Genomic DNA, 17,638 nt, shown 5'->3' with positions numbered 1-17,638 from the left:
TACATACATCGCTCCAAATTCGACATCGTTTTGTCTGTGGTGAAACTCGCAGACGTCAATATCCCAGCGACTGATTAGAGAGGCCAACGGAGCGTGTGGGCGCGTGGGCAAGGGAACGGAGCGAGCGCTCACAGGATGTTTCCTCCAGCAGTCACGAAGCACGGGCCTCTGCTTCTTGTTGACGACCACCTCCTGCATGTCTTCCAGCGACGGATGCTGTCCCGCCTCGTCCTCAAACGGCATGCGGTAGTCCCCGACCGGGCCTGCTCACGCACCCGCACACAGCCAAGCGCACGCTTTAAAGCAGTCGCACAGGAAACTTTCACTCGGTGGCTGTCTTCAATAATATAATAATTCACGCTTCTGTAGCACCTTTCAACCGGATGTCGCAAGGCGCTGTACAAAGCAACAACAACCGCCGTTCGCCACAATGTGGCGGTGACGTCACCACGGCGCTTGTGCCGTGGTGACGGGACTGAGATAACTGGCAGATGCACCACCTGTGCCCCCTACTGTACCAACTTGCTGTGTGTACATAGCACACGCACACGCAGGCTCACACCAATACAATCCAACCTCAAAACGAAGGATTCAAAAGCAGCGTCAGACACGACTCCCATCATATGAAGCACAAGTGCAACCAACGTCTTTCACAATCACAAGGCAGCGAGTTAAAAGTGCCGGTCAGAGTAGACCCAGCCCATAATCCCTGTGTGCTTAATAAAATGAGCACCATTTGATGGTAAATTGACAGTGACCATGGTATGGATAGCGAGTGCCACTCCACTGCTCAATCGGGCTGCACGACACTCCCAACTTGAGACCACAACCGCATCCTTTAGTGCCACGCTGCAGTCGCAAGGACAGCCACGCGGTCAAAGCTCGCGGTGTCCAAGCGTGCTCGCCGATTACGGAGAGCACGCCGAGCTGTCCGAAATGGGGCTGGCGGTGAAGGAGAGGTGACGGGGGGGAGGGGATGGTGGGGGGCGACGGGGGGAAGGCAATGGGGGGGGGTGGGACGGTGGGGGAGGGGATGGGGGTGGAGGGGGCGGGGTGTGGGTGAGACCTCACCGTCGGCCACGGTGCACCTGGACACGAGCTCCCACATCACGAGCCCCACGGCGTACATGTCAATACGCAGGAAGGCGTCTCGCTGGAAGTTGATGGCCCCTTCCAGCACCTCGGGGGCCATGTACCTGCGCGTGCCAACCTGCAGGCAGGGAAGACAGAGTGGCGGCCACAGCACAGTTGAGCCGAATCATCATCGTCGCCATCATCAGCCGTGATCAAGCCACTGCTGGATGAAGGCTTCCCCTCAAGCCGTAACCATCTCTTAACGTTTTTTTTTAATGTAATAATCCACCTTGCCCCTGCACACGAGCTGATTGTATCGGTTCACGTCCACAGTAGACACACTCTCTGGCGTAATCCCTCCTCCCGTCCTGTGGCTGCCATTCTGTTGTTATTCCCGACCACTGGCTGTCCACCTACGGTTGACGAGTGTCCTGCGCAAAGCCCACGTTTTTCTCAGCATTCACAAGTCCACCTTTAACCTGCTTGCACGCATTCCTCCCTTTGTCTCTCAATGTAATCCCAAGCATGGATTTCCATGACATTTTCCCACACCGATTAGCACGGTTGGCTAAGTACGGTGCAAAAGAGGTTCAACAGACATACGTACGTATACATTGTTTGATCAAGTCCTTGTCCACGATCTTCATTTTGCACATATACTGATTTCAAACCCCGTAGCCTTCTTTTAGCAGAGATAAATCGGGTATCCGATATTTCCAGTGCTGAATGAGACTCCAATGTAATAGAATGGACTCGAGGTCAAAGGGGCAATGAACGGTGCTCAACCCTACTGATGTTCGATCCAATGGTGGACGTTGGACACGTCTAATCCGAGGGCCAATTACACAACAGGTAAGCCACTCTGTCGGAAGGACCGCAATAAGTCATGCATGCGCACAGTAATTTAAGCAACACTCTGCTGATGAGAACGGTGAAATTCAAACTTCTACAATATTGGCTTGTTTAGATAAATACGATGTAGTGGAAACAATTCTTCTCTGCACATATGATATATGCCGAAGCTCTAATTTTGGATAAATTGTAATTAAAAACGACAGAAATATTCGGAACTTAAAATATCAATGCAATTGAACACTTGTTTGCCCAGCAATAACTCACCAAAAGCCTCAAGGTTCTTTTTCAAGAGGGTCCGGCCAGGCGTTGGCAGTCTGAAGGATGTTGCCGCTGCTGTGTGTAATCCCAATTGAGTAATACGCAGCTCATTTTTGCAGCATTGGTATGTTTGGACAATACCAGTTACGATTTAAAGCTTTCATGACTGCAGGGATTCATCTTCTTGGTTCTTTCGGTAAAGTCACGTAGAAGGGAAACAATAAAATAATAAAAATAAAACATAATAAAATAATTCTCACGACGTTTCGTCATTCAGACGCTGTCTTCCCGACAGACCTGTTCTTCACCTGAGGACGGCTGCTTGCGTTGTGGACGAAATGTCGTGAGAATTATTTTATTATGTTGTATTTTTATTATTTTATTATTTCCCTTCTACGTGACTTTACCGAAAGAACCAAGAAGATGAATACCAGTTACATTGGGTTTTTTTTCGCTATGGGATGCTACAGAACCCCAGAGAAAACCCATGCAATACAGGGGGGAGAACATATAAATACCACGCAGAAAGGCGCTCGAGTTGGCAATCGGACCAGACGCTTCTTGCTGTTACTCCCGTGCCACCCTCATCGCCCCCAGTGGTAATGCGGCTGCGTTTGCATTGAACGGCGTCAAGAGCTCAATCGCCTGACGCTGCTTTTCCCTCCAAGTTGGAAAACGTTTTCACCAGTAAATCTGCCCAAGGAGAAATGCTGAGGCGGGGATATTTTTTGGGGGCCTTAATGCCGGCGGATTGGAGGGAGAGACCAGTCGGCTGCGTGTGTCGATCGGTGAACAGGGTGATACGTGTGGCCAGGGGGGCAGCACAAACACTCGGTGCACGCTCGAACGCCAGTGAACACACAAGACTCTCCTACAAGTAACAAAAAAAACTCCGACACATTCGTCAATAACACCGCCTTAACATACACCATATGTATAATAGGCGACATTGTGGGTAATAGCCTTTTTTTTATTGCACTTTCCTACAAGGACGTTTTTTTCTTCTTGGAAGTACGTACGTCGCACACCCGTTTCTGAACCCCTCACGAGCCACCCGTGATCTCCACAATGTTGATGCCTTTCAAGGAAATATGCTTCAAACTTAGAATACGGTCAAAACACTGCAATGTGGGCAGGTGCGTAGTAGTAGGGGTCCAGCTGTTGGATTTTTTTCCCACCCATTTCTGCCAAAATCAAACAACACTTTTTCCAAACACATTATGAGGCAACTTGTTAACAATGTTTCGTTTTTTTTTCTTCCTCCTAACTCATTAAATTTGGATTGCAGAAGGCAGATTTTGCCGAAGGCATATTTCACACCAGAGATGCATCACAGATGACAAGGCTTTGCTACGCCACCCAATATCTCTGCTTCAGAGGAAGGGGAAAAAAACCACTAATCGTCATTCCGACAACGGGTGGGAGAATAGTACAACAACCGTGCATGGCTTGACAGGTTCCCCGAGTCTCGTCTTGTTTGCTGCGTTGTGGTCTGGCCTGGTGGGCCATGTACCTAAATAACCTTTAACGCGCGCGACGTTCTTGAAGTAAGGATAGGTAGATAGGACTTTTGGGGGCACACGATCTAACCCAAAAAACCCCTATTATAGATATTGGTCGCGAAAGCCTACGTGTTAAACATACAGCATCTGGCTCTCATACCGATTCCACTGGGATACGACTAAATGCTGTATGTATGTACATGTGTTGAATTGATTTCGCATGGCACGTAGCCAACCATGACTATTGGAATGCGGGATGTGCATAAGCGGGTGGCTACGTACGGTACGAAAGAAGTTGAACGTACACGTATGCAACATGAACTAGCAAATTGAGCTCTCCCTGGCAACACATTTACAAACATGAGCTCTGGGTTTTCCAAGGCATGTGGCATTTAAAACGCTGCTTCCGGGACTACCAATGGGGATGAGCATTGCGCAACACTCATATTTAATAATCATCCTCGTAACTTTGGGAACAGACGCCTGCGAGCATCTCAGAAATTTCATCGCTGAAATGGGGAGGGTTGCGGGCCGTCGCAGGGGGGGGGCGGGGCTAAGGGGTGGGGGGGCACACATGGAAGCCCACAATTTAAATTAAACCCCTCATCATAATCCATTAGCTCTGCCACCAGCACGAAGATATCTAACGCAATCAAGCAATTTATTATCCGGTGTCATGTTCGCTTCCCTTGCGAAAACACGTGTTAATCTTGGCTGATGAATGCATTGCCGTGGGCGGCGGCAGGGAGGGGGGTTGGGTACATGAGGTGGAAGGGGGAGGCAGTTGTTGGCTTAAGTGGGGGATTGAAGGGAGAGGCGAGGTTTGGAAGAGGAATGACGCAAGAGCAATTAATTACAGAGAAGTTGCTGCTCAAAGGGCCCATGATTAGAAGATGCTATCCATACATACCGCCAAGCCAGCCTTTACCGATGGTTATGCCTTCGGTAAACTGCCGCTGCTCCCTGTGCAAAGGTAAAGAGTCTCCGTGCTCAAATGACACCTGGGGTGGCAGTGCTCGTTGGTGCAGTGCTGGTGTGCCCATATGTATGTACGTATGGTGAACTTCCTTTGCATCGTATGTAGCCAACCATGCTAATTGGAGGTGTGGGGAAAGGAAAACAAATTAAATACAAAAAGCAGTTCTGAAGAAATTTGTTTCCAATATAGCCGGTGGTACAGAGTCATTTGTCCTGTGGTAGGAGTGAGCGTATTCAAAGGACAACTGCCATTGACTTGTCACAAAGTGTTGCTTATTTTATTGAACCCAGTTGTATGATAGTCCACAATGGAGTATGGTGAGGATTTGAACTGGTCAGCCCGGATTTGAACTCGCAACAAAGTTGTGAGTGGAATTTTCTAACCTCATGTCCAGTCGGTCAAACACGCTGCTCGCTGCTAGGCCGCGTTGACTCCCTCAACTCAAGGACTTGAACTCTGTAGATTAGATCTATATTCGCTATTTTTCTGCGTGTAGTTTAAGTGTTCTTCCCTCTTGCGACACTCCATTTTCCTCCCGCACGCAAAACATTTCAAATAAAATTGCTCTTTTGACGAACATCAATTTTTTATAAAGCGCAGGCAGAAGCTTGCCAACCGAATGCTAATTTGAGGATTTCCACTGCAGATGTTATTAACATAAAAAAGGACAACGATCACCCATGCAGCTTGTACAGAGTGGAGGAGGCAATGTGCAGCTACTAGGCACCCATTAACCCCGGGGGGTGGTACGCAACGTGGCGGTGCGGCACGCAACGTGGCGGTGCGGCGAGGTCTAACTCGACTCGGTGATTTTTGTCAAACCAGTGCCAATGATCATGCATCGCACGAGTACTCATTCAAAGGCCGCGATTACTTCGGGGTGACCCAGGACAGGGGCTGGAGATCGCATCGCTAATCAAGAAATGCCATAGCCTTGGAAGTGAACCGGATTGTAGTGCAGTGTGTGTTTCACAAACAGCGGACGAACTTACAAATATGCACACACACACATTCACAAATACACAAAGGTCTTCCCCATCTAGTCATAGACCATAGGGGGGGGGCAGGTGATATTATCCTCGCAATATACAACGTAAAGACAAGAGATCCCACGAATAGCTTATATAGACGTTTGGGGAAACTGCTCTCAGAGAGCAACAATTAAGGTCTGCAGGGCACACGAGGGGGTGGATTGGCTAGCATCACGCTTGGCTGCCTTTGCCTTCCAAATTCTGATGTTTACACTGCACACCAAGTACTCATTTAGGCCGAGTTAACCCATGGGAAGTCCAGAATCAGCCTTGGAGGTTCGCTGCAGCGAGGTCACTGGGTTTGTAGCGCAGCGTGTTCACCGCTATGCCACGGCTCCACCCATTTGGGTGTGTGTACAATGAACACACGCACGCATGTACGCACAAGACAAACACACACACGCATTGACCACACGCAGAGCATGCAGCTACACATGCTGCAAAGCTGCCCCCCATCCATCGTAAAAGAGAACCCCTCCCCACCCCCCCGGCTGAATTGCCAGCACAGTAAGGATTACAGTTGACGCAAGCGGTGTCCAGGAACGTAAATAAGCGGTGGAATGCACGGTTCCCACAGCAAGCTGTGCAGCGTGGGGGGGGGGCACAGGGGAGGCCACACACCTGGCCGTGCATGTCCCCGGGTGGTTTGCCAGGCTCAAACTTGACGGCCAGGCCAAGGTCGGCGACGCATGCTGTCAGGTCGCTCTTGAGCAGCACATTCTTGCTCTTGAAATCCCTGCAGAGAGAGGTGCGGGAGGGGGAGGGGAGGCGAAGCTTTTTTTTTCCATAAACCACTTCGCCTGAAGCGCCTACTCACTTCACACGGCCACTGCTTTACTATTCACTGGAAGAAATGTTCTCCGTTCTTTTCCACTGAGACGGATTTCAAAACGACGAAGGCTCACTTTCATTGACGGCAATTTGCAGACATGGAGAACAATCGCTCGCCATCGGAATCGATACGACGCGTAGCTCGTGACGAGCATAAGAAAATGGTGGACAGCCTCACATGTGATCATAAAAGTAAGAATAGAAATCGGTTTGGGTGTTCAAATGTAATGCTTTCGTGTTATTTTTAAAAAATTCGAGTGCTCCAGCCAGAGACATCTAGCCAGCTTATATGACAAACAAGACGACTAAAAAAAGCATCACATATCTATGGTGCCTTTTTACCAGTATGCAAAATGATGAAGAATAAGAAGAGGTTTCACCCTTTCATAATTTTGAATACTGGAAGAAAAAGGTCCCAAAGATATAACTTGCATGACCTGAGCTGGAAGTGTTCTGATACTTTTGATTTAAAGCTTTCGTGACTGCAGGGATTCATATTGTTGGTTCTTTCGGTAAAGTCACGTAGAAGGGAAACAATAAAATAATTGTTTTATATTTGTATTATTTTATTGTTTCCCTTCTACGCGACTTTACCGAAAGAAACAAAAATATGTTCTGATACTTGCATTGTCTTTCTACTGTTCGTCTTTTGACGTTCTCTGGTCTAACAGTGGTCGCGAGACAAGGCCATAAAGACGGCTGTCTCAGGTGTAGGCCAATCAGTTTTGAAGACGGTGCAATTATTATCAGAGCACATTTGTTTGCATGTTTTGCTACAAGCTAGTGTGGTTAATGCAGACTTGACGCCTTGCAAAAAGCTTCACGTATATACGTTAACATAGAAAGAGATGATGGTAAAATCGTAGTAAGTAAATTTGGAGTGCAGTAACCGACATCAGAAGCTCCGAACACATTTAAATTCACGATTGCCAATTAGAGATTCGATCTGCAAGAATACAATTTTAACGATGTGGAAAAGATGACAAAGGCAGCCCTCGGGACAAGACGGACATGAATGTGACAACCATCTCGGGCAGGGAAAGCAGCTTTAACTTGGAGCAATCTTAATTAAACGTCATTCACTGTTATCTTTGAGCAGCGGTAATAGTAATTTAGGTTTTTTTTAACTGAAAACGAGGCGCAAAAAAACTAACTAGGGTCCTATTGTTCTGTGTTTCTAATCGGTGATAATTAGTGTAAAAAAAACGCAATCTAATACTTAACTTCTCTGCCAGAGCATTAAGAGCACAAGGACGGTGAGAGCAGTTTACGTAAGACTTTTGCACCAAACGCAACAATGTGCTGAGCTGCTTAATATTGGAAATAAAACGTCAAACACATTTTATAGACGTATCTGCTGTACGATCCACGATTGTATTAAAATGTCATTTTCATCCAGGAATGGTTTTGTTAATATTAAGACTCTTTTTCAGGAGGGTCCTGTATTTGGACATTGGGCCCATTCTTTTTTTTAATGAGTGTTACCCATGCGGGAGGAAACCAGAGTATTGGAAAGGAATAATGCTCAATATCCACACGTATAGACAGTCCAATCTATTATTCTGTATTGTTATTCTGTATTGTCCACTGCATCACACCCACGTGTGTCCATTGTACCGAGGCTCCCTCAAGGCCATGCGGGAGGGCGTGTGGCATAGTTTGGCGCCAGCTACGATTTCGAGTGCAGTAGTGTCGCTACAGTTCTCTGTGGTGAGTACAATGTCTTTAAAAACAATGGCACTACGCCTCTTGAAATAACATTAACGCTGAGCCGCTTACGCGTTCCGAGATTCAGCGGTGAACGGGACCACCCCTGCAACTTACAGACGTTTCAGAACGAGAAAGGGATACAAAAGAATCATGCTCAAACAAATATTTCCTGGAGATCCTCAGGTAAAAATACCATCTTCCTATGCTGGGGACCAGTCTCTCTGTATAACAACCACTACTGACCCATATGGGGCCAGTGGGGATGATGGGCTGAGTCAGCCAATCGCTAGGCTTGAACTCAGGCATGTTGGGGTCAAGCAGCCAGAGGAGAAATATGACGTGTTATGTTTAGAAAATGCATAAACAACTACTTCGAGGAAATTTGCAAACGACAAACATGACTGTCCAGCCATACAGTCCCATGTGTGGCCATTGTACTTTCTGAAATATTAACTTGTGACCTTTCACTTGAGTTGGCCAACACTGCCACCATACCACCACCCAGCCAGGTAATAGTGTAAAAAATACAAATCAAGACTGAAGACATCACTTCAGCCCTGTGAGGTCATTCCAGGCAAAGTGAGATGTGTAATTGTGTTTTCTATTGGTTCTCAAAAATCGAAAATATTTCTTCCCAACGACAACAACAAAGCTCAGTGACGACGTCCTAATTCCAAACGTTTTTCACAATTTCTGGAATTCCAGCGTTCAATTATAGCAGTGGCCGTATAACCTTCCAGCATGCACCCTACAATGTACCGCGTGTGCGTTGTCACCGTGAGCGACCGAGCGAGAGAGAGATGTGGGAGACAGCGGCACCTGTGAGCGATGGCCGGCTTGAGGTCGGGGCCCTCCTCGTGCAGGAAGGAGAGTCCGCGTGCCATCGTCTCGGCGATGTGGCACATCTCGCTCCACGTCACCACGTTGCCCTTGAGGTAGTCGCCCACCGAGCCCTGAGACGGCAACGGAGGAGGCCGGATCACCGCGGGGAGAACGCGGCGACAACGGCGATGGCGGCACACCCCCGCGTCAGTTGAAGTTTGGCGACTTTCAATTCTCAGTCGCGGAATTGGCAACACCGTGCACAGGTCACGGAAGCGAAACGCATGCAGACAAGGGCTCTGTACGTCCCTCGCTTTCGTTCCTTTTCCCTTCTTGCTCCCACTGCATGTAAAACAATCATCATCATCATCGACCTGCTTCCGTTCCTCCCTTAAAACGACCCCCATCACTTCTCCCCCTAGCCCATCATGCTACTGCTACTCCCTGCCTCCGCCCTCCAGCTACAACCAGCCCCACCCCAACCCTTCCCGCCTGTTCTCCTGTCACCATAGCTATACTACACTACTTTTATTTTACCAGGTAAGGCCCACTGAGCTAGAACGGTCTTTTTCAGAAGCGACCTGGCCACAAATAAGAGCTCAACGAAGTGGCTTATTACGCGGAATTTACAGCAGCCAAATACTCTAAACGCGTGTTGATTCTAAATGTGGACGTAAAAACAGAGGATCCGGAGAAAAATCCACGCGACCACGGGAAGAAAAACACCGCAAACTCCAAATATACAGCAGCCATCAGGGCCAGGATCGAACCCACGACCTCCCGCATACCAGTCGACAGAGTTAACATCTCGCCCACGCTATATAATTCTCGCCAAGATAAGACGAGCGGTGGGCCACCTTTTAGGCCGCGCATCACCTTGTGCTGAAAGAGGGTGATGATCCAGAACTCGAAGTCCAGGCCCGTGCCACGCCTCTCAGCCGCCAGGAACTGCAGCAAGTTCTCATGCTTCATGCCGGCCGCGGTGAACATGGCCACTTCGTTCTGCCACGACGCCTTATGCTGCGGGGGAATGACGCCCGTGCGTTGGGGAAAGAACAAAAAAAACAAAGCGACCGTTAGCAACAGAGCAACGATGCGGTGTAAGTGCACGTCAACATTTTTTAGTGGTTAACTTACCTATCTACTTAACCAGGTAAGGCCCACTGCGCTATATAGCACTTTTTCAGAAATGTCCTGGCCACAAATGACAGCCCAATAAAGTGGCTTATCACGCAGCAGCAGCCAAATACGCTAAATGCATGTTTCGAAATGTTGAGGGAAAAACCGGACCTGGAGAAAAATCCACGGGACCAAAGGGAGAACATGCAAACTCCAAATATACGTGCGCAGGGTTGGGATCGAACCTACGACCTCCTGTACACATCAGGCGAGGTAATACATTTGGTCTACTTCTACATCTTTGTGCCCTGTTGTCGGGACGTTTATTAAGATTATATCTTCAGCATACAGTGCATTGACAGGCTGATAGTAAGCTGCACGGCTTTATCTGAAATACTCTCGGATGCTAAAACTGTATGGTTAATTCCTGCAGTTACTAAGAATCCCACTTATCCGTAAATACGCTCATCATTTCTTTCCTCTTACAGAAAATGTTGCTATAATTCAAATGTGGAGCCGTTTCTTTCTCATCTTGAGGCCAACTTTGCCCCCCCAATTAATTTCTTCCCCAAATTCCACCTCCAGTGGGGCTCACTCGAACGTGCACAATGTGGCCGTTACAGAATCATCCTCATGGTGACCAAAGCGACATCACATTGTGTCCGGGAATGGAACTACCTTTGAGTGTCGCTTCAGTTGACCCATACATCCCACATTCGCTCATGCCTCCTGAATATAACTTTGCTGCAATTCAATCTCTGGTGTTGTATTTATTTTTGGTGCAAGGCCAAACATTCCGAAACATCTGATTCATGTACAATATTTCATGCAATCATCAGTTACTGGACTAATACCATTGATATTACATACCCAGCGACCTGGTTTATTTGTTGGGCGGATGCCCAGGCTTGAACCCTGGTCTCAGTGGTGTTGGCTTAATCCTGATCGTTGAACGCTTAACGACAAGCCATAGAATGCTTATATGGGATTGCCTGTGGGTGCTGTATAACCAGCCGTATAATTGCCCTCCTAAGTGACTCGTGCTATAGAGCAATGCGGACCCTTACCTCACGCAGCAATTTAACAAGCAGCCCTTGAGGCGACGCTACATTTGATGTGGCAGCGCGGGAGTGAATTATGCAGACAGATCCACTCGTGCAATTTTATGATCATGCGATCATAAAGGGAGACGACCATTACAAAACACACTCTCTCATGTTATTAATTTCGTGGTCACTTTACTGTTTTGCCCGTTTCACTTTCCCACTGCAACAAATAACACAACACACTCAGAATTGTCCAAATAGCCCCATTTAACACAACAAGAACAACAAAATCATTAGTGAAAGGCAACTGATGAATTTAATTACTTAAAAAATATCTAGCAAAATCAAGAGCAAATATTAAATGGTAAATTTGCTAAATGTTTGCCCTCAGAACTCGCCCAGACCACATTACGGCAGAAAACGAACAAAGTATTTTTCGCATTGTGAGGCGCATTGTGAGGGTCATCGGGCCACCTCTCCTGTACTTCACAACTTCATAGCGAGCGCAAGTCACAACGATGGCGGTTGGTTTATAATAATTGTGGCAAAATGGAGCCAAATCGGATGGTTTAGAATCGCAGCGAAAGGGGGTTCTCGGACGAGGAGAGCCAGGAATTCCTCACAACGACCTTGGCACAGCTGCCAGAGTGGCAGACCATTTATTTATTTAGCAGCTCAAGCTGAAGAGGGGGAAAAAAAAGCGATGAAATATAACTAAGCGTGACCCTTTTTATTTGTTATTTTATACTACACCCATTCCTTTATTCGGGGCTGGAATGCAATTAGTGAAACGCTGCTGCCAGTCACGTGCACAGCTGACGCGGATTTACCGCGAAGCTGACAATGCTATATCTATGCCCAGATCACACGCGGGAATGATGATGTGAGCGCAACGCGTGGAAATATTAGTTCTTCTTTCGCTTTATTAGATTGACTTGCACCGCAAATATTTATTTAAATTGCACACCCCCCCGCTTATTAACTCTACGACACAGCCAAGCACGAGTAATTGTAATAGGCAATGAACGGCTCGACAACTCAACGCGTCTCCGCGCTCCAATCGGCACAAGCATGGTGCTCATCACCGCGACGCGTGCCCTTGAACCGGGTGGTGGAATTTCGCTCTGTGACTTTCCCACAAAGCAAGTAGCTATTTTATCTAACTGTCCAAATACCGTTCGCTGACCTCAGTTACCTACGTGTAATTAACACCTGCAATGGAATAATTTTCATGACTCAAACAAGAAATGAAAAAAAACCTCCCCCCACCCACTGTGTGACCCTTTGATACAGGAAGCCCTGAGCTAATGGTCAAATTGTACATTTGCAGAGCAATTAACCGAGGCCTCTATCCGTACGGTGGCCAATGTCACCTCCAGCACGAAGTGCGACCATTCTATTGACGCATTGGAGCTGAAGGGCTGGGCTGACTCCCCGACCTGCATGTGAACTTGCGAACTTCCGAATGACGGCTGAGCACTCTAGATGACAGCGCTTACCTCGGTATCAGATAACAATCGGCTATTGCATTAAAAAGTGCATGGTAGCCAATTAATTTGTTGCTCACCCCAAAAAAGAAAAAAGCCCAGATTGTCATTTTGTCCTCGTGGATGGGCTGAACAGCTCGGTAGTCAGCTCACTCGACACACAAGCAAGTGGTCACATGGGCTCGACGGCTAAATTATTTCAGTGTTTTACTTCGTTGTCCACTAAATAAAATGTACAATAGATGTTGCAATGTAAAAGTGAAAGGCAGAAGAAGAAAAAAAATTAACTACAATTTTTTTTTTCTAATAAAAGCATGCCCAACGCGATGAATCTGACACCAGAGAGACCCCATGTGAAAGTGTTGACAAGAAGCAGGCCGGTGTTGATCATCATTACAATCAATTAAGTAAATGTGTTCAATCACCCAGAATGTTAGCATGGTGCTAACTCAGCACACTTTGATTACCACCGAAAGCAACGAAGCCGCCTCGATGGGCGTTACATGAAAGCGCATGGGGAGTCTGTATTAGAGCACAAAAGTCCGCGCATGGTCACTTGTTCTGTCCTGTGCAAGCTCATGAACAAATGTGCGTGAGCTCATGAATGACAACACACGAGCTCAAGAAACACATACTTGCCAACTCTACCCAATCCAAGCGATATTTAAACCCTTCCCTGCATACCGATGTTGAAAGCCAATTATACTGCTCTGAAAGCCTACGTATCAAATCATACCGCTCAATAATAATTCGAGTTAAATCGCGATATTAAACAAAACTAAAACTATTTTTATTTTACCAGCTGAGGCCCACTGAGCGACGTAGCTCTTTTTCAGAAGCCACAAATGATAGCCCGACGAAGTGGCTTATCACGTCGAAATTTTACATCGACCAAATACGCTTTGATAATAAAATCAGAACGCTGCAAAAGCGTTAATAAATATAGATTTAAAAAAACAACGAGCCTGTCGCTTCAATCAGCAGTGGGATTGGTGCCATCACCCGTACCTCGGGGGGGAAAACTTTGACGGCCACTTCCTGGCCGGGCAGCTGGGCACGGTAGACGCAGCCGAATCGCCCGCGGGCCTGCAGCTCCAACAGTTGCAGAGGCTTGAGGCCCAGGAGGGGAGAGGCGGGGGCCGCCTCCACATCCTGCCCCGAGGTCACACGAACGCACACGAAACGCCACGCTGGTCAGGCTCCACATACACAGCTAGCCGCACGGCACATAGATTCAACACAGAAGACAATGATCCCGCCCGCTCCTTATAGCATCAACAGACTGTTGGGGCAAGTGCTGTTAGCGAGTACCACCTAGGGAGGCCGTTTACAGCGCACGAGGGTGTTTTGTGGCCAGCATCAAGCCCGGCCGCCTTCGTCTCCGCAATGGCGATGTTTACACATCCCACCAGGTACTCATTTGAGGCTGGTTCTACCTGGGGGAGGCCCAGGACCAATTCAGATAATCGTTACCTGTGTTAGCCGTGAGCGGGAATCGAACTCTGGTCGGCGGGTTCAGAGCGCAGTGCGCTAACAGTTGCACTACCGTTCCCCACACAGATCAACACACACACAAAAGATCCCCCTGTTTAGCCTCATGAGCATGGGAGGCAGGGCAAGCACCGCTCATGAGCAAACTATTATTGCAGGATGGAGCGACCAGTACCACTGACGTGCACGGTTGAGAATTAAACTCAGCTCACCAGGATCATAATACAGTGCACAAAAAAACAAGGCCGCCACTCGCAATGGCCAACTACAAACTATAAACAGACTGTTTACAGTTTGTTGTGGCTTTGCTCTCCAACACACCGGTTAGTGCTGTACTAGTAACGAATTGGCATGTTCTGTTTACGTGACAAACCTTACTAATTGGCTGTGTCGAGTGGTGGCGGGTTTAACGACACATTCATATATTTACGCGATTTAACCTAAAAAACCTGTATTATGGATAATATTGGTCACAAAGGCCTATGTGTTAAACTGTAAACAGACTGTCTGAGCCGTTAGTGAGCATCTATGAAGGCCAGTTACGGTGCACGAGCACTTGGTTTTATCAGCACCGGCGCTGACGTTTCCACAATGCACCAGGTACTCGTTTAAGGCTGTGTTGACTTAAGGGAGGCCAAGGGCTGGTTCATATACCAATTGCCACTTATGTTAGCTGTGGCAGGGAATTGAAGCCAGGTCACCGGGTTCGCGACACAGCGTACTATCCACGACACCACTGCTGCCCCTCAACCACACACAAGCACGCGCACGTGCACGCACACGCCTGCATAATCACGCACACATTCCAGTTGCAGCTTTCAAGGAAAACCAACCTGGCAACAACAGCCCATCAACACGGGCGCATGAATGCACATGGGTCTTCTCATTCCCAACATTCAATTCCACCACCTGTGCAGTGGAAGCACAGAGGCAATGAGGAGCCCCCCCCCCCATTCAGTTACTCGGGTTGCCATCCGTCCTGGTGTCTCTTTAGAGGTCGATATCCCTGGGAAATCTGCAAGTCTTTTCCTGGCGCAGTAAAAAGTTGTTTTTTTGTGTCAGCTACGTAACAATATGCGACTCAATACGATGCATTTACACGTATTCTCCCTCTACTGGAACTGCGAGATATTCTGCGTCGGTAAAACTGGTACACTGCTGCGATAGATTCCTCTTCCCATAATTATCTCTCCGTTTGTTGTATCTCAAGAGAGGTGGACACGCCCATCGGTTGCCCCCACCAGGCGCGCACGTGGGCGCGGCGCAAGCCCCAGGGGGTTGTGCCGTGCGTGCCCACCTCCTGCGTGGGCACCTCGTGGTGGGCGTAGGGCAGCCCGTGGTGGCGGTAGAGCCAGAACGCGAGCAGCAGCAGCAGAGAGACGCCCAGCAGCGGCACCATGCTGTAGAGCAGCACGTTGCCCAGCGGGGGCGGCTCCGGAGGCTTCTTGGAATCTGGAGACAGCAAAGCACCCAGGCGCGATGTGCTGTAATGTTCACCGCAACGGTACAGCAGCAGCAGCGGCAGCAGCATGAAACAACGCAATTGCAATAATAATATCGTCAATTATTTGGTGATGCTACTGGTGCTGCGCTGACAGTGGGATGCACAAGCGCAATTAACAGAAAACTCACAGCCGTCGATAACTCTGTGGCCTTAACAGGATTCAATATATAACAGGCGACGCTTCGGGCAATGGGACATTTGTTGGAGATGGATCATCGGGGGTGGGGAATTATCCACACAAAAGGGAAACGTGTAGTTTTTTTCAGTTCTGTCTGGCTCTCCGATGGGTTTTTGTTCAGTTCCTGCAGAAGCCACCAGCATGTGGAGCAAAACGTCGGACATCATGTTCAACAACGCAAGGTACAACCTGAAAACGCATCACAGAGCAAATGTGCTTAGGAGCCCAAGCATCTTCCTGCTGAGTTGAGCATGAATGAGGTAGTGTTAAAATACCACGTTCCAATTGAGGGGAGCAGTCGCCCTATAATAATAGGACAACTACCGCTGCAGTTGTGTGAATTGCATCAACCCTGGAATGACGATGAGACATTTTAACAAGTATGTGGCTAATAGATTAATAGGTGGATCACCGAGCACGAGTGCAAGTCACATCGCACCATTTCTTCTGGCCTCAGCCTGGACACCAGGCCTGAGGATGGGAGGGGGGCGCCAGGCTCAAGGGCGGCTATGCGTTGCAGCTCTGAGCAGTAGAAACGGTGTGAGCGTACGCATCTGAAAACACGAAAATCCACTCGACATGCCGTCATGCCGGCCGAGTGGTCATGCGGTGACCCTGCTGCAATGTTTGACAGTTGTGCTGCCATCTCTCCGAGTTTTCCCATGATCGTCGTGTGTTTGATGATGTAGCTGCTCTGGGAAATCTGTAAGTCTTCTCGGGAGATGACAAGTCCCAGTTTTTGTCAGTTTCATAACAACACACCGCTCAAGACAATTTATTTACAGATTGCTCTCCCCTCTTCTGGAATTGTGTGATAACTCCTCTTCCCATGATATGTCCAGGAATAGAGGTCGTGACTCTATTCCTAAGCCAGGCAAGTTGGTTCATTAAAACGCCACCCCCCCCCCCCCCCGAACTGCTGGATGTGATGAAAAAAAAGTGTTGTTATTAAACTTAACACTCTAGTAAGGAGTTCTGTTAAACATTTGCGCATCAAATCCCACAAATAAACATCAATGAAGGTTTCTCGTGGGGTTGGTCACATGCTTGGATGTTATGCAGTACTGACACGTGTTTACGCCCCGCAGGGCAAGCTCCTGTTAACATCTCGGTTGAGTCGATTCTTAGTGCTGGGCAAGGGGAGAATATGTCAAACTTGGGAGCATGCCGACGACTGCCGATGGAAACAGATTGCGGGAACAAAGCCACTATGTTCGCTTGAGTCTAGTTTCACTCGGTCAGGTTTGATGTTTGATGTTTACTGAGTGGACATATGATCAGAAATTTGTAGGCTCCATTTGATCCAAAATAAATACGGCATTGCATGTTGGGTCTCCCTGAAACTCGGGGACGGAAGTCTGTGGTTAGTTTGCAGCAGTCCCAGTGTCCGTCACTCGTCATGTGTTTTTTTCCTTCACAGATTTTGGCCTCTGTACATGAAGGGGGGAGAAAAAACCCGCCACGTATTTTTCAACCGCAGTTTGGTGGCATTGTTCATATTTTGGTGGTAATTCCTCGTGAGTCTGTGATGGGAATAATGTTTTATCCTTATGAAGGCAAAGAAAATTGTAACATAAAATGTAGCTTGGCTCGGCTAATTCAATAGAGAGGGCAGTTCTGGATACATTTCCGTATTCGGATTTCATTTTAACGGGCAGTTTAGGTTAATCACCAAATGACGCAATAAAATGTAATTACGAAATCGATGTTACAGGGCAATTAAACGGTGAAAATTATTAGGGTTTTTTACG

The 17,638-nt window shown here is 47.8% G+C and overlaps 1 protein-coding gene across 1 annotated transcript in view; it reads right to left on the bottom strand.

The window, feature by feature from the left end:
* Window positions 1-17,638, bottom strand: part of ACVR2B (activin A receptor type 2B) — a 76,496-nt gene that overhangs the window by 9,211 nt on the left and 49,647 nt on the right. The window contains exons 4-10 of the mRNA XM_078871488.1: window positions 15,503-15,657; window positions 13,723-13,866; window positions 9,939-10,082; window positions 9,060-9,193; window positions 6,321-6,435; window positions 1,072-1,210; window positions 133-263 (exon numbers count right to left, since the gene is read on the bottom strand). Coding sequence (XP_078727614.1) covers window positions 133-263; window positions 1,072-1,210; window positions 6,321-6,435; window positions 9,060-9,193; window positions 9,939-10,082; window positions 13,723-13,866; window positions 15,503-15,657 — 962 coding nt within the window. The remainder of the gene's footprint in view (window positions 1-132; window positions 264-1,071; window positions 1,211-6,320; window positions 6,436-9,059; window positions 9,194-9,938; window positions 10,083-13,722; window positions 13,867-15,502; window positions 15,658-17,638) is intronic.

This window comes from Lampetra fluviatilis, chromosome 2, assembly GCF_964198595.1.
Source record: "Lampetra fluviatilis chromosome 2, kcLamFluv1.1, whole genome shotgun sequence".
Classification (NCBI taxonomy): domain Eukaryota; kingdom Metazoa; phylum Chordata; class Hyperoartia; order Petromyzontiformes; family Petromyzontidae; genus Lampetra; species Lampetra fluviatilis.
The sequence above is the reverse complement of the archived record's forward strand: the minus strand, read 5'-3'. Positions and strand labels throughout refer to the sequence as shown.